The sequence below is a fragment of the Haliotis cracherodii genome, unplaced genomic scaffold (assembly GCF_022045235.1).
Source record: "Haliotis cracherodii isolate W230 unplaced genomic scaffold, xgHalCrac1.p SCAF_11, whole genome shotgun sequence".
Classification (NCBI taxonomy): Eukaryota; Metazoa; Mollusca; class Gastropoda; order Lepetellida; family Haliotidae; genus Haliotis; species Haliotis cracherodii.
The window spans coordinates 35,606,570-35,632,219 of record NW_027266266.1 but is presented as its reverse complement, the minus strand read 5'-3'; the positions used below and the strand labels follow the sequence as shown (position 1 = coordinate 35,632,219).

The following is a 25,650-nucleotide window of genomic DNA, read 5'->3' as shown; positions in this document are numbered from 1 at the left end:
ACCTGCGACCCCTGGGCTGATGCCATACCGCTTCTTCTTAAACATCGCGAAGGTGCAACGATCGACTCCAGTGGTAACTGCACAAGACAAAAACACATGAAACGTACGTGCAACGATCGGCTCCAGCGGTAACTGCACAAGACAAAAACATATGAAACGTACGTGCAACGATCGGCTCCAGCGGTAACTGCACAAGACAAAAACATATGAAACGTACGTGCAACGATCGGCCAAAGCGTTAAGGGCTCAAATCAAGACCTACGAAACGTACGTGCAACGATCGACTCCAGCGGTAACTGCACAAGATAGAAAAACCTAATGAAACCAAGGTGCAACGATCGACCAAGGAGTTGACCATATAAGACAATAACTACGAAATGTAGGTGCAAACGGCAACGACAGGCACATTCAGTCAGGTAGACATCAGTACTAGTGTCACTGACACTTCACACAAGAACATACGTCACGTAGGTGCAACGAACGATCAAAGCGTTAACCGCTGGAGACAAGAATATACGTCACGTAGGTGCAACAATCGATCAAAGCGACAACCGCTCATGTAATAGAGTGGGTAGGGTTGAGGATGAGGGTGAGTACGCCTCTTTAAGCATGATTCCAGCAATATCACGGCTGGATATAGGCTTAACACATTGTACCCATGTAGAGGAATCCGGGTCTTCGGCGTAACGAGCGAACGCTTTAACCAGTAGGCTATCCCACGACCCCTATCCGCTCAAGATAAAAACATGCAAAATGTAGGTGCAACGATCGACCGAAGCTTTAACTGCCTAATACAAGAACACCGATGCTCTGGTTTTGAGAGAGAAGACCGTCGCAAAATCAGTATTCGTTTGGCGAAGAGTGTAATATATAAAGCGATTGAGGAGCTCTTAAAATCGCTACTTCGAGGTCTTCCGAAAGACGTATCTGCTGTGATTATAGAAACACTTCAATTCTGCAAAACACGTGCTCCAATGTACTATGTGACATCCTCGAAATATCAACAAAATAACAACTACAAAACAATAACATGAACAAAAGCTTGTAACTTGAACAAAAAGTAATGCTAAATCAAGATTCAATCTGAAACAAACTATGATCTGAGGCTATTCCGAGTGAGATATTATCCGTTTCATATTCCATGACATCAATATATGGATAAAATTATGATATGTTCAAAAGAAAGATATGTATGAAGCGGTTTATGTTCTTGCATCACAGGGGACTGTGTCTCCCTGTGCGCCTTACCGTAGACTTTTAAGTGATTGAGGGAGTTGAGTTATTTAAGTCGGTTTTGAACATTTCATATATAGCTACGTGTAACATTTATGAGGCAGAAATGTCTCAATATGGCGTGTATCCACATCGGTTGGATGTCTAAACTGATTTGTAGAAAATATTTGTCCGGATATAACGAAGTTCGATATGCCGAGTAAATATTTTCATAAACCAAGTTATTATTATCTTTAAGGAATAGCAAACATCGATTTGCTCATGATCAAATTTTATTCGCATATAACGAACTTGCATTGAGGCTCCCGTGTTAAATCCGGAATTGCACTATGAGAAAATAGTTGATAATCAATCATGTTTAATGTAATATACACGTCAGACAGAAGTAAGTTTCACGCCCTTCGGTAGCTTGGAGGGCCGCTCCTGTTAGTCCTGGATTCAAATCCCATAGCCACCCCACGAACTGTATCAGTCAGCAGCATGCCCGTAATGGTGCGGTTAACCTCTGTCGCCTGTGTCACTTTCAGATTTCCAGACACATTAAGAGTGATATTTCACTCACTCATTCACTCTCCTCCTGTCTACAGCGTTTCAGGAACGACTACTGCGGTGATCCGATTTCTGCTGTGCATGATTTTGCTGGAATATTGATAAAAGCGGCGTAAAACAATACTCACTCGCTCACTCAGAACCTGTCCCCGAAACAGTGGGAATATACTATATACATTGAGTGAGTAATTTTGATTTTACGCCGTTTTTAAGCAACATTCCAGCATTATCAGCGCGGGGGTCCAACAGACTCCACCCACGTGGGGAATCAACCCCTACTTAATACTGATAAGCGGTAGTTACCTCTACCTCTTCCCCTATAGACAGGAAGTACGAAACTGTCTATACATTAGTTACAGGGACAAGACTTGATTTCAGATAGAACATATAATTCCAGTTCTTGGGAACAGACAAAATGCCTTCACAAAGTGTGCCGCAATCAAATTCAGTCGTTAGGGCAGTGTACAAAGCCAACAAACATGGCGACTACACCATCAGGCAAGCCAGCTGGTGCGATATCATGCAAGTCACTGACAAGGCCCCGCTGTTACAAGCTGATATGTGCATGTAGTGTATGTAATCTAAACGTTTGCTAACTTATGCCAAAAGGAGTCATCAAAAACTGGATCGTGTTACGGGTGGTTGACTGTTGTCGACTTTTGTGAGCTCATGTCTTGGATGCAGCACTAGGGGGCGACGCGAGCCGTGATTGTATGTCGGTATTCGTTTTGTCTTGGCCCAGATCGTGTAAGTTCAAGAGTGACTTGATGGATTCACCATTACTCAAGATTATACAAACACCTTCACTTAAGTGAAGCCATTTCACTCCCACATTAAAGCACACGCCATGATACAACTGAAACAATGTTCACGTTGGAGTGACATCCAATTCACGAACAAACGACGGAGCGATCTCATGAAAGACAGGAATGTTGTTGCTAAAAGCTTTAATCTAAGCCTTCTGTTCAGTCTTAATGTCGGATGGTGTTTTAAAAGACCATCAATTGATAAAAACATACTTTTGTAAAATATTCTATTCTCCTAATTACCTGTTACAAAGGCCTCAAACTCATCAACTGTCAATTTTCCATTTCCTTTATAAAGCATTCTTGTATGTGTGTAGTTTGTAAAGGTAGAGAGGTCTGGCCACCTGTTTGTGTGCATGTGTGTGTGTGTTCACCAGTTAGGAGAAATACAGGAACATGGGTATGATGCTAACAAACCAGAATAACAGTGAATCTGGATTCGAACTCACGATCACTGCGAGTGTTAACCACACAAGACACAAAACATTCGAATTCCAGGTGTCCAAAACCAAGTGTCGACCACACACAATAAGAATTTATGTCCCGTTGGGGCAAAGACCGACCAAAGCGTTAACTGGTCAAGACAAGAACCTATGGTATGGCTACGTCAGGGTGAGACACCCTTTCTTCAGTGTTGATGTCGCAGACACATCACCGGCCCAAGAGAAACATAAATAGGCAATGCATAATTCATAGATTGTTTATACGCAAATATACGCCTATGGTTGTATTTGTATTACGTTTAATGTGAATACTTTTCATATTTTCTACTAGCCAACCATCTTTCCCGGGCAAGAACGTAAACTGACTATAAAAGTCCAGTTCCCACCCTTGCCGAACTAGGCTGGAATTTCCAGGCTCGATCGTAGCGCCAAAAAATGGCTATTGTGAGTTATGTCCCTTCCATGTCACTCATATCACTTGCATTTGCTTTAAAATATATGGCTGAGCCAAGTCAAAAACGATCTGATTGATAATCCAGACCTATATTGTAATAAAAAGTTTCTTACCCCGCGAAGTGTATCAAATAATTTGAGCACCTTGATTGAAAGCATTAATCCGAATACACAGGTTTTTTTTATTTCAAGCCGTTAATAATAAAAGAGCATATGGTTTTAATCAAATCCTGTATAACTTGTTGTTACTCATAATATCAGTATTCCTGTCTGATGTTGAGTCAATGTTTACACAAAAAAGTATTGAGTACTATCTTCATGACTGGCAAACTTGGTTGTGTCTGGTGTTCGATTATCTAAGATCTGTTTAGTAGCACTGCAATCTGTAGTATCAAAGTTGGTATCTTTACTCAACAACAAAATTTCCTGACACCAACATTTTAGTGTATTTTTCAAACAAGTAAAGTTTGGTTTTCAATATTGTAGTACATGTATGGAATCAAGTCACAAAAACGCAACAGCTACAGAAAAGCATCCATTCTACGCAAAAGTTTACTTTTATGCTAGCCCCATGCATTTCAGTACACAAGAATGGGTATAAAAACATGTGCGTTACGTTAACGGGATTCCATGTGCATTGTTCAGCATCGTGATGACAACAACCACTCAGAAAAACAAAATTACGCAATTATTCAACATTACGAAATGACACACCTGTCCGAAAATGGGCGTCTGCGAACCATTGGTATGCTTGAAGCAGGATCGAGTCGACGTGATGTTGCAAGACAATTTAACGTCCACGTTTTAGCGTTTTTGCGTCGTCATGGCCCAGGCATTACCTTTCAACATGACAACGCCAGGCCTCATATTGCTCGACTTTTTCAGGATTCTCTTCAACAAAACAACGTGAATGTGATCCCATGGCCAGCTCGCTCCCCTGATCTCTCACCAATCGAGCACATGTGGGATGAGATGGATCGGAGCCTTCGACGTCAACCACATGTTCCACAGAGACTCCAGGAACTTCGAAACATGCTCCAGCAGATATGGACAGATATCCCACAGGACTTTATGCGACGCCTGGTCCATTCAATGAGACGAAGATGTGTTGCTTGCATCGCAACCAGGGGTGGACACACACGCTATTGATTTGTAAATTGACATTTTGGCATGTCCATATTTTTTTATGAAATCACGCATTTTCTGAAGTCAGTATGGCAAATTAAACCATTTGAAAACTTACAGGAGTCTTTTATCTGTTGCAAACCGAAATGGTTTCAGATTTGGTATAAAACATAACTTTGCATTAAATTTTATTCAATGTCACAGGAACTTTTGTTGTTCAGTATAAATACTGCTAGTTTCTTAGCAAATTGAATGTTCTACAATACTTGTGAGCGAAATACACTCACATACTCACTTCCATTGATGTCTACAGGGGGTTTCAAGAAACCGAAAAACAGGGAGAACCCCGTTGACCAAGTCCAGTGTGCCGAGGTGGATGAACTGAAGCCAGAGGACGTCAAATGTACATAAGAGGGTTCACATTCACCTGTAGAAACGTCAAGAAAGCTGCTGCTAATAACACGTGATTTCTACTCCCTGGGGAGACTGTCAATGGTTCGGCTGACTGACATATGTCAAGTAAATAAATCATCTTCCAATATTGATAGCATTACGTTACCGTCGTGTGTTCCGTCCGTTGCAGAATACTGTATGAATGTCATGGTACTTCACGGGCTTGTTGTATACACTAGATTCGTCCGTCATCAGTGGATACGTACGACCGATGTGCTGTGCAATAGTGACACGTGCCTAATTTAGTAGATTAAGGATATAATACTGTGTAAAATCATGGTGATGCATATGTTGCACGAGAAATATTGCCGTTGGTTAAACATATAGTGACTACATAGGTAATGGAGGACCCCGTGGTATACATGAAGTCTTGACGATGTTCATGGTGATGCTGCGGACAACCTATGTGAGCCGAAGCACTCAGTTCAGTACCCATGGGGGCCGCCTTTGTGGCGTAGTGGATAGAGCGTAGCCAAGTTCCCCCCCTAGCCTCGTCATATCAAAAGACGTTATAATATGGTAATTGTTGTTACCCTGTCTGGGCATTGAGGGCCAAGACAAGGTCTGGTCGGCTCGTAGTCAGTATACTATTCATGTTAATCTGCTGCACAGTATCTCAGTGGGCTAGCACTATAAAACCGCCCATGGCCGTCCCGAATTGATACAGAGTAAAGCGAATGAGTTGAGTCAGGGGTGTAACAGGTCTTGACACGCATTTGCTGAGTGCATTGCTGGGTTCACGTAAACTTTACCCGTCCGTTATTCTAACTATAAACAAGCGATAGAGAGGCGATTTTAAAAAGCAGTTTGCAAAATTTGGATACCCCTCCTCTGCACCCTCATCTGTCAAAGCTCCTTGCACCGCCTCTACCTGGGGCGGAGCTATCATTCAGGTTTAACGTTCGAAAAGGGATCTGGCCAAAGCTCAAGTCGTTCTCCAGTGCATTCAGACAGGTTCGTACGTTTTCGTAGCTTCCTATAATTGTATATTTGATTTCTATTCATCAGTACAGATGAAGAACATCACCCCCACAGTTCGCTGATTATGTATTACTGATCAAGTAACTCTAGAACTGTTTGTGCTGTTATTGTATTTTTACCCATAAACAATCATTATGACACAGTAATATGTTGATCAAACTACCTAAATAGATTTAGTTTAAATAGGATAAATTATAACGAATAAGGATTTGTCTAAGGGGTATTATATGTATTTCGTGATTTAAATGGGATATGTACCAAAGTACTAGTACAGTTTGTACTACCATAGAGTAATGTACAGCGCTGTTGATGCAGTCAGTGTATGAAATGTATGAGAAGTAATTGACGTTTGCATTCCTTCTTATATTAGTGACAACATCAAATAGAAAAAAATAATCATAATAATCATTCATTCTTGTTTGTTCGCAGAATGCTTGCCCTCCGACTGGCCGTGTTTGCCCTCCTCTTCTGTGGGACCTGTGGTTTCTCCAGGTATATCACGAATTTCACCAAAACCGTAAAATATGTTTTTGTAAAATATTCTTAGTAAGTTCTCATCTTACTTCCCCTATTGATACAGTTCAATCTCACAATACCAAACACCTCGTGGGGATTCAGGTGAGATGAGGTCTCCAGCAACGTATGCTGGCCGTACGAGATCGGGTGGGCAGGCTCTGTGACTCGGTTGATTAGTGTCATGGTACCTCGAAGGCGTTAATCGTTACTCAGAATATGAACCACTGGATTACCTGGTCAAGGCCAGCGTAAAGTCAAGTGTTTGTTCGTATGAGGCCACTGTACACCGAGAAAGTGCACATCTGTATAGTACCACGGCCCATACATTCAGACTGTAACTGACCATCATATTATTGCAAATCTGTGTCTCATATCATAACATTGATATAGATATTTACATTGTTTATTAGTCACTATACATTGTTCCAAGCATAAGCGTTCAATACTTATACATATTCGGATTCTAGCAATACTTTTTAGGCAGATAGACGTGTCTTCTGTTCTTATAGAAATTACATATTAGAGTAAAATGATATTCATCTCCTTTTCCAAGATTACAAAAGGGACATAAATTTATACCAACCCCAACCATTTCCCTTCGTTAACTCACTGGCGCACTGTTTCTTGAAGGTACTGGTTTAACCTGTTTAACAACTGCAACCCTCCCCAAAAGCTGGTGGGGAAGTTCTGTGCTGCTTTGCTGGACAACGACGTCGACGGTGACGGCAAAGTGGACAACAAAGACGTCGACTTAGATTTACTGTTTTACAACTACGACGGTAAGTTCTGTCTAAGCACAAACAATTTGATAACGTGGAAGGAGGGTGGGAATTTGTATTTTTTGTAAATAATTATGCTCAGAAAAATAACTGTGAAAATCCCGAATATAAAGGACAGGGTGAGGTAAGCGCCCTCAGGAAAACGAGCATTTGAACTTTTGATATTATCAGTGAGTGAGTGAGTATGGTTTTACGCCGCTTTTAGCAATATTCCAGCAATATCACGGCGGGGGACACCACAAATGGGCTTCACACATTGTACCCATGTCGGGAATCGAACCCAGGTCTTCGGCGTGACGAGCGAACGCTTTAACCACTTGGCTACCCGACCGCCCCCTTTGATATTATTAAACTATAACATGGGCTTAAAAAGAATGTCAAACCTAATAAATATATTCCTTAAGCTGAACATTTTTAATGGAGAGAACAATGTCTTGTTTATAGAGCTTTAAGATTTGCTGAACAAGATTTGAAATTTTCAGCAAAAACCCTCATGGAAGGGAATGAGACATCAGTTTCCCTCACCTTTGAGTATACATGTACATATGAAACGATTTGATGAAATATTTTTTTTCCGGATCTGTTGTCAAAGGTGAATAATGGAGTCCGATTTTATGTTTTTCAATTCAGAAAGATCTGGCGTTGTAAAGAGTGTCTCTTGACATATGTTAATTTTTTAGAAACTGGTGGAATATTCAAAGGTTAGATATAATTATTATAGATGGATATAAGGTGAAATGGGGTTTAACGTCGCATCTAAGATTATTGCATTTATTTTGTGAGGTGCATGCACGTGTGTGTGTGTGTGTGTGTGTGTGGCTGCTTGTACTAATCGGGATTAATGCCGATTTTATAGTGCCAGCCCACTGATATACCATACCACAGTTTAACATGAATACCCCACTCAGACAAAGTGTACCTATTCCTTGTTAGCCCCTTAATGTCGAGCACCAGGTTGGGTAAAAACAAGTACCATCATGTAACGTCTTTTGGTATGACGCGGCCTGGGATCGAACATCCAACCCTCCGCTCTCGGGGCGGACGCTCTACCACTAGACCACGGCAGAGGTCTAGATGAATGTGAACAGACGTCCAAAAGAAAGTACACCAAAATGTCAAAAGTAAGACATAAGAATGAAATCGTATAGATGTCGCGCAAATACAACCAAGTGTATTCGATGAAATGAAGCGGGAGAAAGGTTTAATTTTCATGAAACACGTGCATTTTGCAAAAACGACGTCTGCACTCGTAGAACGAAATTCATGTACAAAATTGGTATAAAAAGCTGCTGACAGCACACCTTCGGAACACAGTAAACCAACGCGCACAACATATATGCCTCTTGTAACAGAAACTCGGAGACGAGCTCATTCTAGGCAACATTATTACTCAGTGGTATCGGGGGGATGTTTTACGACACCATGTGCTGTAATTTATCCAGCAACAGCCACGCTGTATAGTCCTTCCTATACTGTAAGGATGGCACCGGACTTCCTCGATAACATGAACGTCAATGTTTAGCCGTGGCCTGCATGTTCTCGTGACATGAACCCTATCATATATTTGTGTGGTCATCTTGACAGGCAAGTCAGAAGGCGACCGGTACTACCAGTCAACAGTCACAAGCTGGAGCGATGTCATGGCAAATGATTGCCGCTATAACATCATCAGACGTTTCACGTCATCGGTACGGCGACGTGTTGGGGGCCTTCATTGATGCACGGGGTGGACAATATTAAACATATTTTATTACACATGTGTTTTGAAAATGACAATGTGAATGATCTCATTTGACCCCCTGTATCTTTGTGCCATTGTCACTCGTACAGTTTCCATGGAGTGACATTTCATTCACATGTTCTTGAAACTCAACTCTCATAAAATATATTTGTCTTAACTTTCACTTTGTTTCAATCGTCTCTCCAAGTCTTGGCGTACTTTATTTTGGACCCAGAGCTCTGTAAATGCACTGAATGTATATGAACAGTCATGTTTCAGGCACTTGATAATCTTCAGGATATGAGTATTGGTGATGATTATGATGACGTTCATGATGATAAGGACAACCCGAAGAACCAAACATCTATTGCATGCGATAATTGTGAACAACATTGCATGTTTAAAATTATCCTGCAGATGACCGCTGCACTAGCGAGAAGTGGGAGGTCGTGACGAGGTGGACGTGTCGGTATGGCTTCTCCGAGCAGTACGCCCGCTTCATGTTCAACCGCTTCGACCGCAACCAAGACGGCGCCATAACCAGAGATGATTTCGGTGGATCATTTGGTAAGATGTGTGCCCATTGGCTGGTGGTTTAAACATCCGACAATTGGTGTAAAGTTTAAAGAATGAATGAATCGTGGATGCATTTCAGTAATATCCCTATGGAGTATAGGTGACAATGTCCCAGTCTTTCAGCGTCGGAATGGCAGTCTAAACCCATACAGGACACATTCTAGTGAATCTCGAAATGATTAGTGGAAAAGTTTATTTTGATTCAAAATGCCCAGTCTGCAATATTACATTTTTAAAGGCATGAATATGAAGGCCAAAAACCTCATATAGGTTGAGTGTGTTGCAGTCATTGTCTGTCAGATTCAGCTGACTCGCTCACTGATAATATAACCCGAGTCCCGTTTTTATCAGCGCCCATTTGAAGTCAGCATCGGCGACTGAAACATCATGTATGTCGTAACAACCGTTAATGAGGCTCAGCTGGAAACAATTTGGGACCTGTCTGATCATTTGTTCAAAGTGTTCATAGTGTTAATCCCCTATTTACCAGAAATTATTATAAACAGGCAACCGTTATTCAGCAACATTCACTTACTATTTATCTTTTTTTTCAGCTTTCGCCAATGACGACTTTTTATCACTGCAGTACACTGTAAGTAAATACAGTCACATCCGGTTATAAAGAAGGTCGATATCTGACGAGTAGAGTTATCGTTTTCAAACGGCGGTAACCATTATGTTGTTCAAATACAAATTAAGCTATACCTATAACGAACTGGTCTTGAAAAATTCTTTGTACATTAAATCCAGAGTTGTCTGTAGTTAGGAAATGGATGAATACTTGATATCTATCGCTATTTAACGTACACCAGTCAGACACAGGTTTCATAACCACCGGTAGCTTTGAGCCCCTTCCAATACTCTCCCCTACCCTCCCTTACCCTACCCTCCCCCAACCACCTCCCAAGACACAGACACAGACAACGCATTTGGTTTTCAACATTACGCGGTTCTGCGTACACATGACACCACTTTCCTTTATCAGAATAATTGAAAATGAATTTTCATGACATGTGATAATGTTACTGGTTGAATATTTATATTCATATCAGTATACATTTTCATGTGCCCATATACCAGCAGCTAAAACGTTTCACTCAACACTTCGGTTCCCTTCATTTCAGGAAGCCCATTGTTGTGTACCCGGTAATCCCCGATTAAACGTCTGTAGCCTGTATCTTCTCAGACTTTATCACACCTTAAACACTGACCGAAGTGACTGACACGACATACTACCCAAATAACGCCGGATTTACATTTCACTAACTCATTCTCCCCCTGTCTACAGCGTTTCAAGAACGACTACTGCAGTGACCCCCAAAACAGGGAGAACCCCGTTGACCGAGTCCAGTGTGCCGAGGTGGATGAACTGAAGCCAGAGGACATCAAGTGTACATAAGGAGGACCCACATTCACCTGTAATGGGGAAAGTCAATAAAGCTGTTGCTAATAACAAGCGTTTTGTACTCTCTGTGGAAACTGTCAGTGACGGCTATCATCGTCAGGTGTATGTTACTTTGTTAGATGTTGCTTTGGGTGACTGAGGGGCGGTGGGGTAGCCTAGAGGTTAGAAGGAAAACATGTTTATATCTTTACACAATTCTAAGCATGTTTGGGATATCACCATCGAAGCACGTCCAAATTACGGGACGAGGAACGTACGTTGTAAATTAAACCTGTATAGAATTAAGACACACATAGGTACTGTGTGTGTGTTTATGTTTAGAACTTCAACCAATTCTGAATTACTGTCGGTAAGATTCAGTGGCTTCCTCAACATTACGTCTTTTGTGTGAGCAGTGATATTCCAGTGGTTGATAGTAGGAGCAACTGTTACAGTCGTAGTGATACGATGACACACAAGTGTGCCAATGACACATCGAAAATACCGGATCCTCATTTCCACCAAATTTTATAACAAACATGAGGCGTTGAATATTGATTCTGCCCATGAATCCCTGAGAATATTGGCCTGATGATAGTACCTGTGTCGGTATTCAGGTAACGACAAGGTAATACAGATATAAGGGGTCTATGCGAAGACGTCTGGATTTCAGATGGAGCATACAATTTCCAGATCTTGAGAAAATAGTCTAGATATGTACGAAACATTAAAGATGCCTTTTCAAAGAGTGTCGCAATCCAATTCAGTTGGCAAACATCGTTCCAGTTCGTGTCGCCCTGATGATAAATGTTCTCAGCGTGAAAGCAAACATGTACCCTTCAACACATAGGGGTGGGTACGCTGTCAAAATATAGGACAGGCCCGTTGTCCATATAATGATGCAGCACTTTAACAGGGCAGCCGTGATTGTATCTGGGTTGTGTTAGTCGGTTATTTTTGGCTCAGGTCGTGTAAGTTCGAGCGTGCTTTGATGGACACTCAAGACGATGCAAACACGTCTACTAAAGTGAATCCATTTCACTTCAAGTTGGAACGTGATCTGATGGATTGGTACGGGCTCTGAGTGTTGACCAACATTTAACATGATGACATCACTGATGATGCTTATATTACATCGTGTTTGAGCATAACGAGATAATAAACAACGTTGTGTTCTGGAGAAGAGATAATAAACCTTACTTAATGTTTATTTAGGATTAGCTATACGTTGTGGGGGTAGGAGTCATCATCGAGCAATTCAGGCAACATGACTGTCCAATCCCGGGAAGGACCTAGCGTGTCAATGGGACTCTCAGACAAAGACTTTGAACACTGAGTGCAGGCAATACAGTCTGTACTGGCTAAATGTTTCGAGTGACATTCTAAGTTGCAATTTGTCATTGGTTTAAGCATGAAATAGAAATTGTAAACCTCATGACTATGTTTAGTTACCATGTGTGTCTCATATCAATGGTCGTGTATGTAACAATCATAAAGATGTTGTAGATGATTCAGTAATGACACGCAGGTCGTAGTTGGCTTAGTAGAAAAAATGTTAATTGGATATATTTCAAGGTCCTTTCATTTTCCACTGATAAGGATTTCACTGAATATAATATAATCGATGGGCTTCGTACATTGTATCAATGTCGGAAATCGAACCGGAAACTTTGACGTTTTAACCCCATGTCTATGTTAGCCCACCGCCACTATGTTTTGTGTTAGTCGCAATATGGCTGAAATAATGCCAGTGCGATGTAAATGTATCTCACGTAACATATTTGTGTGAGTGTAAGAACTTTTATTGTGATGATTCATCTCGTGTCACGTGTGTTAAATATAGGGACCAATTCCATAACAAATAACATTGCGGGGATCATACTTCCTGAAACTTTCAGGTGGTCCACTGAGTTGCAAATATTTTGTTTATCACCTTGTTGAGATGTAATGCGAAAGTAGCTATTTTACGATTAGTGGTTTTAGTCTTTACGTACAGAACAGTGCACGAGCGACGTGTCAACTGAGGACGTGTGTGAGTAAGCCTGAAATGATGCAGGTCTGAAGCATTTACCAATTCCATGAAGGTCACGAGCACGGTTATGCCGTTGCTAAACCAAGAATCAGGGCCAATCGAACCCACCATCACAGGATCCTGATCCTGGTCACAACTCCGCACAGTGAATTGCGGAGCCTTTGATGACCTGAGTCTTTCAGGATGCCTTTGCGTCACCAGTTCCCATTAAATATCCATCCAGGCAATATGACTTGACCAAACAACAGACCAGAGTGTGTATCATTTTATTAACAAAGCTTTACGTTTATCGTCCTTTCGGTCACGTGACCATCGTCGCCTTTGTTTAGGAGGACCATCCCCAGGACCACATACTTGAAGATTTCCTGAACTTGTAGACGAGGTTCGTATACTTCAGCTGAGGACAAAGACAAAAAGTGAGCTAAGCCTTTCATTTTACAAAATCCACTGATACTTGTTTTCGTTAATGATTTAATGAATCACTCATACTGAGGATTTCCTGGCGTATTGAATACACTTTCCGACCTACAGTGTGCAGAATCAACTTTTTGTGTTTTTCATGTGCACATGTCAATCTCAAATTACATAACTGTATAATGTATCTATATATTCCCACAGGACACCAAGAAGAAACACTTGCGCCTCAGCCAATGAACTTTGGAAGAACATCTTTCGCTGCTAATGCCACTTTGAGCATGAACGTTAACATTTACAAATAAATCTAAAGATGATTGTCACCACACGTAGGGTAACGGCTGCCCTATGCTGATACAAATATTCCTGCCACATGCATAATGAGATAAGATTTGTAAGGTTGTGATTTTTTGTTGCTTGAAGAGTAACAAGTTTCAGGGTTAATGTTCTATTCGGAATTCGTGTCCATGCCCAGCTCCTCTATGTACATAAAATCGTGGGAATGTGTAATACATTTGCCTTTCATCGGGCCAATCTTTTTCCTTTGAAGTGTTTGCCAGTTTTAGACACAACGGCCGAGTTGGTTACAGGTTCATTATTCTTTGTAATTGATGCTTTCAAAACAAAGGGACATCAACGTTTCCGTGACATTCCCGAATTTACGGACGGAGGTCAGCATAGGACTTTCGTGGAACCTAATACAGACGTGAGTCCTAGATTTGTATAAGTGATCGCTGATTGGGGGATGGTACCAGCGGATCAGTACACAGCAACGTTTTCGCAAAAAAAGTTTATTATTGCCGACGCGTCATGGAATACCTCTGCAACGTAGACCTTGTGTTCCAGGTCTTCCAGCAAAGCCATGAAGCCCCGGAAAGCTTCACACACAGACACGCGAGCATCACCTGCGGACAATAAACCAGTCATTGTCTGCTGACTTCCCACCAATCTTGCATGTAAAAACATGGATTATTTCCTTACGTCCCAAGTTAAAAAATTGTTGACGCTTGTTATGATTATGAACAGCTACTCAAAGAGAGGCAATGTGCAACTTTTCATAAAAATAATCAAAAAACGAATAGATAAAAACATAAACAATATGAGAGTATGTGTGTTTGTGAGTTGTAACACCGTATTAAACAGGATTTCAGTTACACCTGCTCGATATTAGAGGAAAACCCAAAATGATGGAGACCTTTGACATTTAACAGTTGGGTGAAATCCAGGAGCCTACAAACCAAGAACCACAACGAATCTAGGATTCGAACCCACGATCATTGAAATATTGCACGTCTAAAGGATGCATTGGGCGACTCCGTTCTTCTTAAACAATATGTCATAATTTAGAGAGTGAATATCTTTGTGTCTATCTTGTCCAATAAAATCTAAGGTGTCTTGTATCCTTGATTCTCTACCGACCATCCTTATCAAGCAAGTTGAAGGTAGCCTCGTTCTGGTCTGCAGTGCTGATCCTGAGGTCATTGTTGGTGTCTTCCAGGTCGAAGAGGCGGCCTGCGACCCCCAAACTGATGCCATACCGCTTCTTCTCAAACGTCACGAAGGTGCAACGATCGACTCCAGCGTTAACTGCACAAGACAAGAAAATTGTAAACGCTGGTGTAACGATCGACCCAAGGGTTAACCATATGAGACAAAAACATTCGAACTGTTGGTACTACGATCAACAAAAGCGTTAACTGCTCAAGACAAAAACTACGAAATGTAGGCGCAACAATCCACTCCAGTATTAACAACGTCAGGGGTAGACACCTTTTCTTCAGGTAGACAACAGCACTAGTGTCGCATACACATCACTGGCCCAAGAGAAATATAAATAGACAACTGAAAAACATATCCTTGTATTGTTTGTAACTATATGTGCAAAAAGGTTGTATTTTGTTAGATTTGTACACTTTTATTATTTGCTACCAACAAACCCGACCAACTGTTTTTGGTCATTTCTTGTTCTGACTCACTTGCACTCCTGACTACGTCCCAATACTCGCTCATACATTAACCTGAGGGCATTTTCATCACAAATCCGCCGACAAATGTTTTTTGCAATTACCACATTAAACAAATGCTAACAATTTCAATAATAAATATATCCTAAATTAACTGAAATGAAAGAACGAAGGTAAATCATTTACAGAAATCGTCCAGACAGGAGGTTATTAATGATTTGGGGCAGTTTCGAATGTATGGCGAACATCGACGCTTCGGCTTCAGGTCCACAATGTATTTTAATCGTATACAGGTAACGTGATATAATTTATTGTCACATTGGCAATACCATACATAAATAGAAAACTGTGATTTGAGGTTATTCTGAGTGTGATATTGTCTGTTCTATATTCTATGACATCAGCATATTGATATATTATGACATCTTAAACAGAAAGATGTTGACGAAGTGGTAAACTCGGTACTATATACATGTTCATGCTGCACAGAGGAATACGTACGTCTCTCGCACCTAACTGTGGCGGTGAAGGTGAGTGAGTGAGTTGGGGTTTTAATTCGGTTTTAATGATCATTTCATATCACCGCGTGTAACACTTATGTCCTGCAGGTCGTAGATGTTTACCAAGCAGAGTAAACCAACGGATATATTACTGACTCATTATCGGAGTTAACACGAAATGTAAATCCACGATCGACGGATCCTTTCCACAGAAAGGGGCGCAACTCTACACAGCGAAAAATGGCAGTTGACTCATACGTCAAACCAATTTGATTGTGAAGAATAACTTTTGTATCAATAATAAAACAATTACTTACGGTCAATGGAACTGTCGAAGGTGGATGCGAGAGTAGGGTTGTTTATTTCGGCGAGTGTGATGTAGCCATCTTTGTTGGTGTCGAAAGCTTTGAGGTCATCCAGAAGTTGACGGGTGTCAACATCAGTCATGGACTTGGTAAAGAACCTGTGAGGAAACAGAAACATGGCGTCAGAGTCATTGTTAATTATTTTTAGTTCCTTCGCACAAGAAACCACCCGACAGAGCAAAGAACGAAGCTACAAACTATACAAGAAAATCGACTTGATGCAAAAAAGCCTTGAGGCAGACAAAAACATTTTTCTCATCTAAAACGCAACGTTTCTGGATATTGCCACTCTGTCCAACAAATAACCCTTTCAATGACTTGTGGATATTGCGGGTATTGCAACTCTGATCTGCCAACGTGGGGACCCCAAGACACCCAGTAGCCCATGCTCGTCGTCAGAGGCGACACAGGAATCAAGTGGTTACAATTTTGGAAGCGACATATTGTCTGTTGACATAACCCGAATGCAGTGATCATAATAATGTTCATGTTATCATCCACTGGCTTGTCTAGTCCATATACTTTAATTTAAATTCCCCATTATATAGCTGTAGTCTTGCTAACCAAGTTCTCCAAGCGCTCGTGGCATAATGGGTGTACATTGTATATAAATACGACATTGCACGATTCCGACTACACCATTAGCATGTGTTTAGAAATCACTATCATATAAAAATGGTACAATGTGTTCGCGAAAAAGTGAGCGTATCCTACCCCAACGGTGGCATCCGTCACAAATACATGTAAAGGCAAGTCAATTGTTCACCTGAACAAAACACAGGGAGCATAAGCCGTTTTGAAGAGTATTCTAATTATATATTCAGATGACCGTCAGAGGAACACCCAAGGTGACGCAGGTCGTAGGCGAAACTCCTTTGCTGAATCAAACGAGCACGGGTATAGTGATTCCAAACCAAGGGTCATAATCTGATCATCACCATCGTATCCTGGCACAGCTAAGAAACCAAAACTTTGCCCATCTTGTATATATTTAGATAACCACCGCCAAAAACGTTAATACAACTTCGCCAAAGCCAGGCCGCGTTTAATTAAATTATAATTTGACGTCGTATATGCGCAATTGCATCACCACAAGATCAGTGCACGCGTGGCTCAGTTGACTAAGATATAGATTTGTGTTCAATATTTTGTGACCGTCGGTTAGAATCCTCTAATGATCACCCTTGGTTTGTCAGCACCATACCAGTGCTCACGGGTTTCTCCAACGTTGAAAACGTCTAACAGGTGCATTTATACGTTTCTTCCTCCCACATCCCGCTGACTCGCCGAAATACCAATAAAGGCAGCGGGTTGCCTTACAGCTATAATAATTGTTAAAGTACACCTACTTCAACGCAGGTCGAGATTTGAAGATTAAAGTACTCTGTGTGTAGTACCCACCAGCCCATCCTTTTGTTTCGGAAGGAACCGCATTCTGTCTCCTTGTTCTTGCTGAACCAGCTTCCCCAGGCTGATGCAGAACCCACGAACAGGGCCAGACACAACAACGCTCTGTACATCATCTGTGTGCATGGTTAGATATTTACTCCAAAAGAATTCTTATTGAGCAGCACAACGAGACAATGAAGGGAACACAAATACATGTATATATTAATTCTACCACCAAACACACGGAAATATCTATTGAATAATTTTCAAAATTATATATTATTTCTTTCGATGTTAAACGATGATTTTAATACATTAATTTAAGTATGGTGATGAGTAACACAGATACTAACATCAGTACACAAATTTTGCGCAGAGAGGTCATAAAACATTCGTAAGCGCCATATTGTAATTAAACAGTATAAAAAATCAACCACATGACAATAAAATCTGGGGTTCTGTATAGCTCACATACTGATCCGGATATATATGTTCAATAATACTTAACAAAGTTTCACCTCGAGGTATAGCCAGCTACATGTCTACCATCGTGAATAAAACAGCTTACCTTCGCTCTCGACACTTCTACCGAGCAACTACACCACTTTCCTGGGTGTGTATGTATCTTGGAGCAAACCCGTTGAACCGTCAGCGAAATCAACCTGTCAGTCAAAGTGAGGCTCTATACGAGACGCAATTCCGTTCGTTTTTACAAATGTAAATGTAACCCTACTGAGACGATGGTGGGGAATTTATGTGCTTCTGTGCTGAACAACGACTGTGAGCGTTGTTGACGGACGGTCATGTGAAATCTCGTTGCTGCTGGTGTGTTCATGAAAATACTTCAGATATACAACTAGGAAAGTCCTTTCAGAGAAACAAAATGTCTTGAAGCATTGACTGCACAAAATATTCCGTTTATAATAAAATTCCAAGCCCACAGCCCAAATTAAACAGCTCAAGGCCCAAAACTCAAAGACCTCCAACCCCCAGAATATTAAAGGCACAAGTTACTGTTATCACATACTCTTCAAATAGAAACCGCAAAACGGATATTTTTGGCAATAAAAGCCAACTTGGCGGCCCAAGGAGAAGAATGTAGAGGTTTAATGTGTTATAGTGTTAGTGACAAATTTCCCGGATCAGAAAGATCACAACTAGGACATACAAACCATTAGTCGGGAAACAGGTACGAATCGAAAAAACGCACTCAGTGAATTAACAAAACGGCCATGGAGCTGCACGCACGGCACGTGAAGCAGCACTTTGAACGGTAATAAAGTGCAGGGTTAACAGAATTGCAAAGAAACAACGTCATAGACCACATGCATGCATGGGAATCCCTATCAGCTGTCAGGGTTTTCAATGTAGCCCCCAGCACCATCACAAGGCTATGGGATCGGTTTCAACAGCATTGGTCAACACGGGATCGACAAAGGTCGGGACCACCAAGAGTAACCACCCCCGCCCAAGATCGCTTCATCCGACTGCGCCACCTACGTGAAGGGTCGACCACAGCCACCTCAACCGCATCCCAACACAGTGTTTTGCCTCAATTGCGATAGAGTGATGTCTGGTTCAGCGACGAATCAAGATTTCTCCTCCGTCGAGGGGATGGAAGAGCACGGGTCCACAGACGTCAGGGAGAACGTTACGCCGGAAACTGCGGACAGGTTTGATGGCGGTCGCGTTATGGTGTGGGCGGCTATCTCTCATCATGGCAGGACAGGTTTGTTCCTTATCCAGGCTAGTGTTACGGCTCAACGTTACATCAACGAAATTCTCCTACCACACGTCCTCCCAAATGAAACCAACGGCAACAGTGTACTCCAGCAGTACAACGCTCGACCGCATACACCACGGATCTCATTTTTCCACCTCACACAAATCTGGCCTTGTGTTTCTTATATGGAAGAGTACATAAACGACATGGTGTGTAGTAAGGACACGTTCTGGCTCACTGGAATTTTAACTCAATTGTGAGGCAGTTTGCATTCTAATTTTGAAAATAATTAAACCCTCATCCAAATAACACCATAAGGTGTATATGATCACATTTTCTTATGTCTTGGAATGCATATATCCTTGTTAGTATATTTTGGCAATCACAAGCTAACAGTTAAGAGTTTGTATGTTTCCTGCATGTATGTGGCAAGCCAAGTTCCGACAACGTGGGTATTCGTCAGAAGGTGATGATGATGAAAACTCAAAGAACCAAACAAATGTGTCATACCGGTATTTGTGTAAACAAAATATATTCTGTAATTTATCCTTTGCGCCATACAACAGTGGGAGTTAGTGACCAGGTGGACGTTTAGGTATAGCTATTCCGAGCAGCACTCCCGATTTATGTTCAACCGCTTCGACCGCAACCAAGTTAACCACTGAGTGAGATACATGTTCAAGATGTGTAGTGGCTCGTGGTTTAAGCTTCCAAATCACGACATAAACTGATAGAGGACACAATGAAAACTCCACGCTATCCCACAGTCATCGCCACTTGAAATAGAATCACGACATATCGCGATGATTAATAATGAAGATGGCCGAATGTGTGCTAATACTTATAAAGTGAAACAAGACATTCCGGCAATAAGGAATATTACTCATATTAGACTCAATATGCTAAACCTACTATATTACTGTGTGCGAATTGCTGCAAGGTCGCAATAAGCTATAATGACTCACTCACCCACTGATACATTACATGTAAAAGCATGGATTATGATATTTATTGATTTAATTTACATGATTATGGGTTCAGGGTGTTCAGGTTAATTATGTCATGCCACGTCGTCATATTACTGGAATATTTTCGCATTACACTCACTCACTGATTCCCTAATAAAATGACAGCGACATAAGTTAACCGTTTTCACTCCCCCGGGTGGAATCCAGGGCAAGATACAGCATATGCATGATGTCCAATGAGGATAGCATGGCTTCAACTTGGGACCTGGATGATCACTGTTCATCCTGTCACCCCCTTTGCTTACCAAACCTTGCAGGTCCTCGTTAGGTACCTTCATTCTTTAACCTTTTTTCAGGTTTGCCCATTGCTGTCTTCGTTGTGATTGAATCCAATGTAAGTAATTAAACTGTCACGTCCGGATATGACGAAGTTCGATATCACGAATAAATGTGTAACAAGTTATTATCTTTAAAGAATAGTAAACATCGTTTTGTTCATATCGAGGTTAACCTGCTGATATAACGAACTGGTATTGAGGTTCATTGTAGTTGTAAATCAGGAGTTGAGGCTATTTGAAAATAGTTGATAATCAATCGTAAAGAAATATACAAACGTCAACACTTAGACATTGGTTTCCTCCTGATAGCTCGAAGGGGCGCTCCTGTTAGTCGAGGGTTCGAATCACAGTCAGCGGCAAATTCCTAATAGTGTGTTAAAACGTCAACAGCCTGCCACTTCAGATGTCTTACACATTAAAATCGTTGTGATATAACATCTGATATACCACCCAAATAGCACAAAATCCCCATTTCACTCAATCACTCTCCCCCTGTCTACAGCGTTTCAAGAACGACTACTGCAGTGACCCAAAAAAACAGGGAGAACCCCGTTGACCGAGTCCAGTGTGCCGAGGTGGATGAACTGAAGCCAGAGGACATCAAGTGTACATAAGGAGGACCCACATTCACCTGTAATGGGGAAAGTCAATAAAGCTGTTGCTAATAACAAGCGTTTTGTACTCTCCGTGGAAACTGTCAGTGATGGCTATCATCGTCAGGTGAATGTTACTTTGTTAGATGTTGCTTGTTGTGATTGTAATTACAATTTATCAAACAAATCAAACTGGACAAAATAGCAATTTCATATTACATTGCAGATTCACACCCATACATTCAACTCCTACCACCACTGTATCCCAACAACATCCCCATTATATGTTTAGAGGTACATATACGGTTTTATCATATAATGGGTAGGTTTCTCGGCAGGATAAAGCCAACGGATAAAAACGATATCCGTTGAGGTCATATGCGGATAGAGATGCAAATATCAAAGGTCAAGTAGGACTACTTTCACTGTTTACAAACAAACATGGCGTCGCCCTCGTCATTCGGCGATCGAGCCAGAATTAACCATCGTGAATCTGGATAAACTACAGGGATAATTTCTATCATTATCAAACGAACAGTCTAATATACTGAAAATCAGTGTCTAACTGTGACGTAGCTAAGGCACTTTATAAGTTTTTGCAACGTTCGAGATATAAATTTCGAAACAATTTTGCGAGGGCACGAGGCCAAGCCAAGCGGGATCAGTAGCCATATCTGTGCTTGTAGACCTCTGTGGCTTGAAACCTTCTCCACAAATCAAAATGGTCGGATTCGGCCGAAATATGTTTGAACTGTTACCTTGTTTCGATTTGTCGCTGTGTGTACATCTGACTACACTTCTTAACGTTATGAAAGGACAGACCGACTGTCAACAACGTCTGACCGTGGCCGTGACGTCTCATAGACTAGGGCTAGAGTAGCTTCCCTTTGACAAAGGGCAGTTACTCTAGCGGACAGACCGATGCATTGCCGCGAAAGGCAATTGAAAACAGCTGTTGTTATGCGTATAAGTTGCTTAGCCACTGTATAAGAAACAGATTTCGGTTGGAACTATATTGGCTACTGTCACAGTCCGACTGACACATCACTTACCCTTTTACGTAATAAATATTAATGCGCGCATTCCAGGAAAACTCGCAATGTTTCGGTAATGTTTGTGAGAGAGGGAAAGCGATATTAAAGCACAGAGTAAAAGAATGACATTACATGATAAAGAGGGTATCACGCTTGTGTGTTTTGGGATGGTAAATATCCTGTATTAGGCTCGCTAAATACAATGTTTATTCCTAATGCAGGATATTTACCATCCCCAAAAACACTCGCGTGATAACCTCTATATATCCTGAACTTGCTCAACACTGCGTTTAAAATCTTAACATAATTAGGATCTAAATAGAGTTGTCCACGAAACAGTGGGAAATACTTATAGGGGCACAATGCTCAGGCTTCTAACATGCTGTATAACACAGTCCGCAAGGACTCATCATTTGTGGTGAGTGGATTTGCTAGCGGACGGGACTAGCTGAGTGTGACACAAGACTAGGCTACCGTATGTGGGGACAACGGTAGAAAAACTCTGAGGCAAAATATCTATACGCATTTCTAAACACTAATTTGTAAACCGTGATCTATGAAGATTTCGATATTACTAAGGGTGTATTTTAATTGACTACACAAACAGACAAAAAGAACGATGGTATCCCATCGGATGCGGTTATTTGGAAATACCTGATGGTTTGTTTATAGTTCGATGAAAAAAATTCCCGCCAGGTGTGCAACCAGTAAAACTGTTCATGTTACCCTCGCGAACTAAGAGTGCAACTGGTAAAACTGCTGAGATTACCCTCGAGAACCAGCAGTGCAAACAGTAAAACTGCTCATATTACCCTCGCGAACGAGCAGTGCAACTAGTAACAGTGCTCATATTAATGCGCGAACCAGGTGTGTGTAATCAGTATGTTCTTTGTAATCACGACATAACTGATACAGGACACGTTGAAAACGTCACATTGTCCTAGTGCCCTAGTGAGTCTGGTGTCTGATATGATTTATGGAAAAGTTTAACTTGATTTAATAAGCTTTATTACGGAGAGCGAATAGCTGCAAGGTCGCATTAAGCAATACTGACTCACTCAACCACTCATACATGTAAAAGCATGGATTATGAGATTCGTTGATTACATAATTATGGTTCAGGGCGTGAAGGTCAATGATTGCACTGCACCTCGGCATTTTACTGGAATAAATAAATATAAAATAAAGATAAAATTACTCCCCCGTTTGATTTCTTGGGCAGGTTTAATGGGGATAGCATGGCTTCAGTTTGGGATATGGCTGATCTTTGCTCATCCTGTCATTCCCTTGTTTACCTGATCTTACAGGCCTCGGTTACATAGCTTCACTTTTCACTCTTTTCACGTCATTTTGCTCATACCCAAATTAGGTTCCTGATCATCAAGATCCTGATATAACGAACTGGTTTTGATGTTTCCGTGTACATGTAGTTCGTGAAATCCGGAGTTGAAGCTACAGTCAAGTCCCGTTAATCCGACATCGTTGGTTGCATATGATTATGTCGGATTAACGAGAATGTCGGATAAACGAAATTAAGAAGTATCAACGTTCGTGATCGAAAATCGGACAACTGAAATTTACTGAAAGTCTACTTGCGCGTTTCTTTTTGGAGAGTGTATGTTAAGAGTGTATGTCATTCAATTAGAATTACCGTCGGTAAGACTCAATGACGTCTCAATGACCATCAGCAGCGAGTGGTTGATAGTAAGAGCAACTGTTACAGTGGAAGAGATACGATAACACACAATGAGCCAGTGACACTGGATCCTCATTACCAATCTTCAGACAAGCATGAGACGCTGAATATCATTTCTGCCCCTGAATCCGGTGGAATTTGTACATGTATCGGTATTCATACAGCCTTAAAAGTAATATAATGAGTGAGTGAGTTGAGTATTCCAGTTATATCACGGCGTGTCAGCTTAATCTGGGAAGTGATGCAGGTCTCAGACCTTTTAACTACTTTGGTGGAACTATCGAGCACGGCTGACAAACCCAGAAACAATATTGGGGCGACCTGGCATTCGAACCCACAGTCATGGGTTTCTGGCGTAATATAATTATCGGATGACCGGTCAGAACAAAAAATGAAAATAGACATCTTTTTATTTCACTTCATTCATCAGACAACAAAGATAGAAGACTTGATATCACATTGAGCATACATTGTATTATTATATATGTTCTTAAGTATAAATGCGCGTGTGTAATACCGATGGATATAATGCTATTTTAAAAAATGGCGATTGCGATCGAGTTTAAAGAAATTATATGATATGATGTTATTGTTCGTGATTTTCTTTAGCAAAATGTATCATTGTGTACGTTAACTGTGGGCAAACGAAAGTATATCAAGGTTGTGTAACTGAAACTTGAAAGAACTGTTGTCAACTTTGAATATGTCTATTTAACCATCAGTAGATACTGCAACAATTTGTAAAGTAATCTGTGACTGGGTAATTTTGTGTAAAAGTATATTGGTTCAATAAAGACAGGGTTAAGCAATGCATATGAAACCACATGGTTTCAAATGTTAATGTTTTTTATAAACATAAGATGTCACAGATACCCATCAGCAGTTAAATTAAACCATATATAAGTATTTGTTTAGAGCTGACTAAGAAGCACAATTAAGGAAGCAGAAACATGATGATTGAAATTTGTTCGTTATTGACCAGAAACAACACCTTAAAGTATTTTAAACATTGAAACAAGATATGGGCCACCGACATGAAATAATTATGTGAGATAGACCTGGGTAAAGTACAGATATAGGCCATTAATATCGCCACAAAATTTCTTTTCTTACAAAAACGAGTAATGTGACACTTGACAGCTATAAACGAATCAAGAAAATTGCCTCTTCAAACTCTGTCGCAATCACATTCAGGACAGTGATAAAGCAAACAAAAGCGACGACTACAAAATCAGCGGCACAGTTGCCGGTTGTGCAATACCGTACATGTCACTGACAAATCCCTGACGTATCAAGATGGCAATGAATGCAGTGTATTCTAAGTGTTTGCTTACGTGAGCGTCTCGGATCGTGAGGACAAATATTAGCAGGGTAGGAGCAAACATGTACCCTACGACTGTTTTCACATGGGAGTACTCTTTCAAAATCTAGACCAGGCCCGGTCACGATGTTCGTGAGGTCACATCTTGTATGAGGGTTTTGTTAGTCAATTGTCCTTGGCTCAGATTGTGAAAGTCCGAGCGTGACTTGATGGATTGGTGACAAAAGCGATCATGATGAGAAGCTTTCCACGTGACGAAAACACTAAATGTCGCGTGATTATTATCAATATAATC

General features: G+C 41.0%; 2 protein-coding genes across 3 annotated transcripts; one reads left to right on the top strand and one right to left on the bottom strand.

Annotated features, from left to right (window-relative positions):
- Positions 1–5,921: 5,921 nt before the first annotated feature.
- On the top strand, positions 5,922–11,090 carry LOC139455712 (uncharacterized). Its single transcript, XM_071237262.1, has 6 exons — positions 5,922–6,016; positions 6,473–6,535; positions 7,190–7,338; positions 9,476–9,625; positions 10,189–10,226; positions 10,923–11,090. The coding sequence occupies exons 2-6, from the start codon at positions 6,474–6,476 to the stop codon at positions 11,031–11,033; spliced, it is 510 nt and encodes a 169-aa protein (XP_071093363.1). The 5' UTR covers positions 5,922–6,016; position 6,473; the 3' UTR covers positions 11,034–11,090.
- A 2,210-nt stretch (positions 11,091–13,300) lies between these two features.
- Positions 13,301–18,353, bottom strand: LOC139455711 (uncharacterized). Of its 2 annotated transcripts, none has more exons than XM_071237260.1 (6): positions 18,251–18,353; positions 17,695–17,816; positions 16,246–16,391; positions 14,884–15,051; positions 14,284–14,369; positions 13,301–13,447 (listed from the first exon to the last, which is right to left on the bottom strand). In XM_071237260.1, exons 2-6 carry the CDS (start codon positions 17,814–17,816, stop codon positions 13,376–13,378), a joined length of 594 nt encoding a protein of 197 aa, XP_071093361.1. In that variant the 5' UTR covers positions 18,251–18,353; the 3' UTR covers positions 13,301–13,375. The 2 variants fall into 2 exon arrangements, with proteins under 2 accessions (XP_071093361.1, XP_071093362.1); XM_071237261.1 differs by lacking the exon at positions 18,251–18,353 and adding an exon at positions 18,201–18,246.
- Between the last annotated feature and the right edge of the window lie 7,297 nt (positions 18,354–25,650).

Bases quoted from the DNA above. Each gene is read 5' to 3' on its own strand.
- LOC139455712 (XM_071237262.1), top strand. From the start codon at position 6,474: ATGCTTGCCCTCCGACTGGCCGTGTTTGCCCTCCTCTTCTGTGGGACC. The intron at 7,339-9,475 runs GTAAGTTCTGTC...ATTATCCTGCAG, and splicing joins ACTGTTTTACAACTACGACG to ATGACCGCTGCACTAGCGAG. The intron at 10,227-10,922 runs GTAAGTAAATAC...CCCTGTCTACAG, and splicing joins TTTTATCACTGCAGTACACT to CGTTTCAAGAACGACTACTG.
- LOC139455711 (XM_071237260.1), bottom strand. From the start codon at position 17,816: ATGATGTACAGAGCGTTGTTGTGTCTGGCCCTGTTCGTGGGTTCTGCA. The intron at 15,052-16,245 runs GTAAGTAATTGT...TGTCTTGTGCAG, and splicing joins CTTCGACAGTTCCATTGACC to TTAACGCTGGAGTCGATCGT. The intron at 14,370-14,883 runs GTCGGTAGAGAA...TATTGTCCGCAG, and splicing joins CAACTTGCTTGATAAGGATG to GTGATGCTCGCGTGTCTGTG.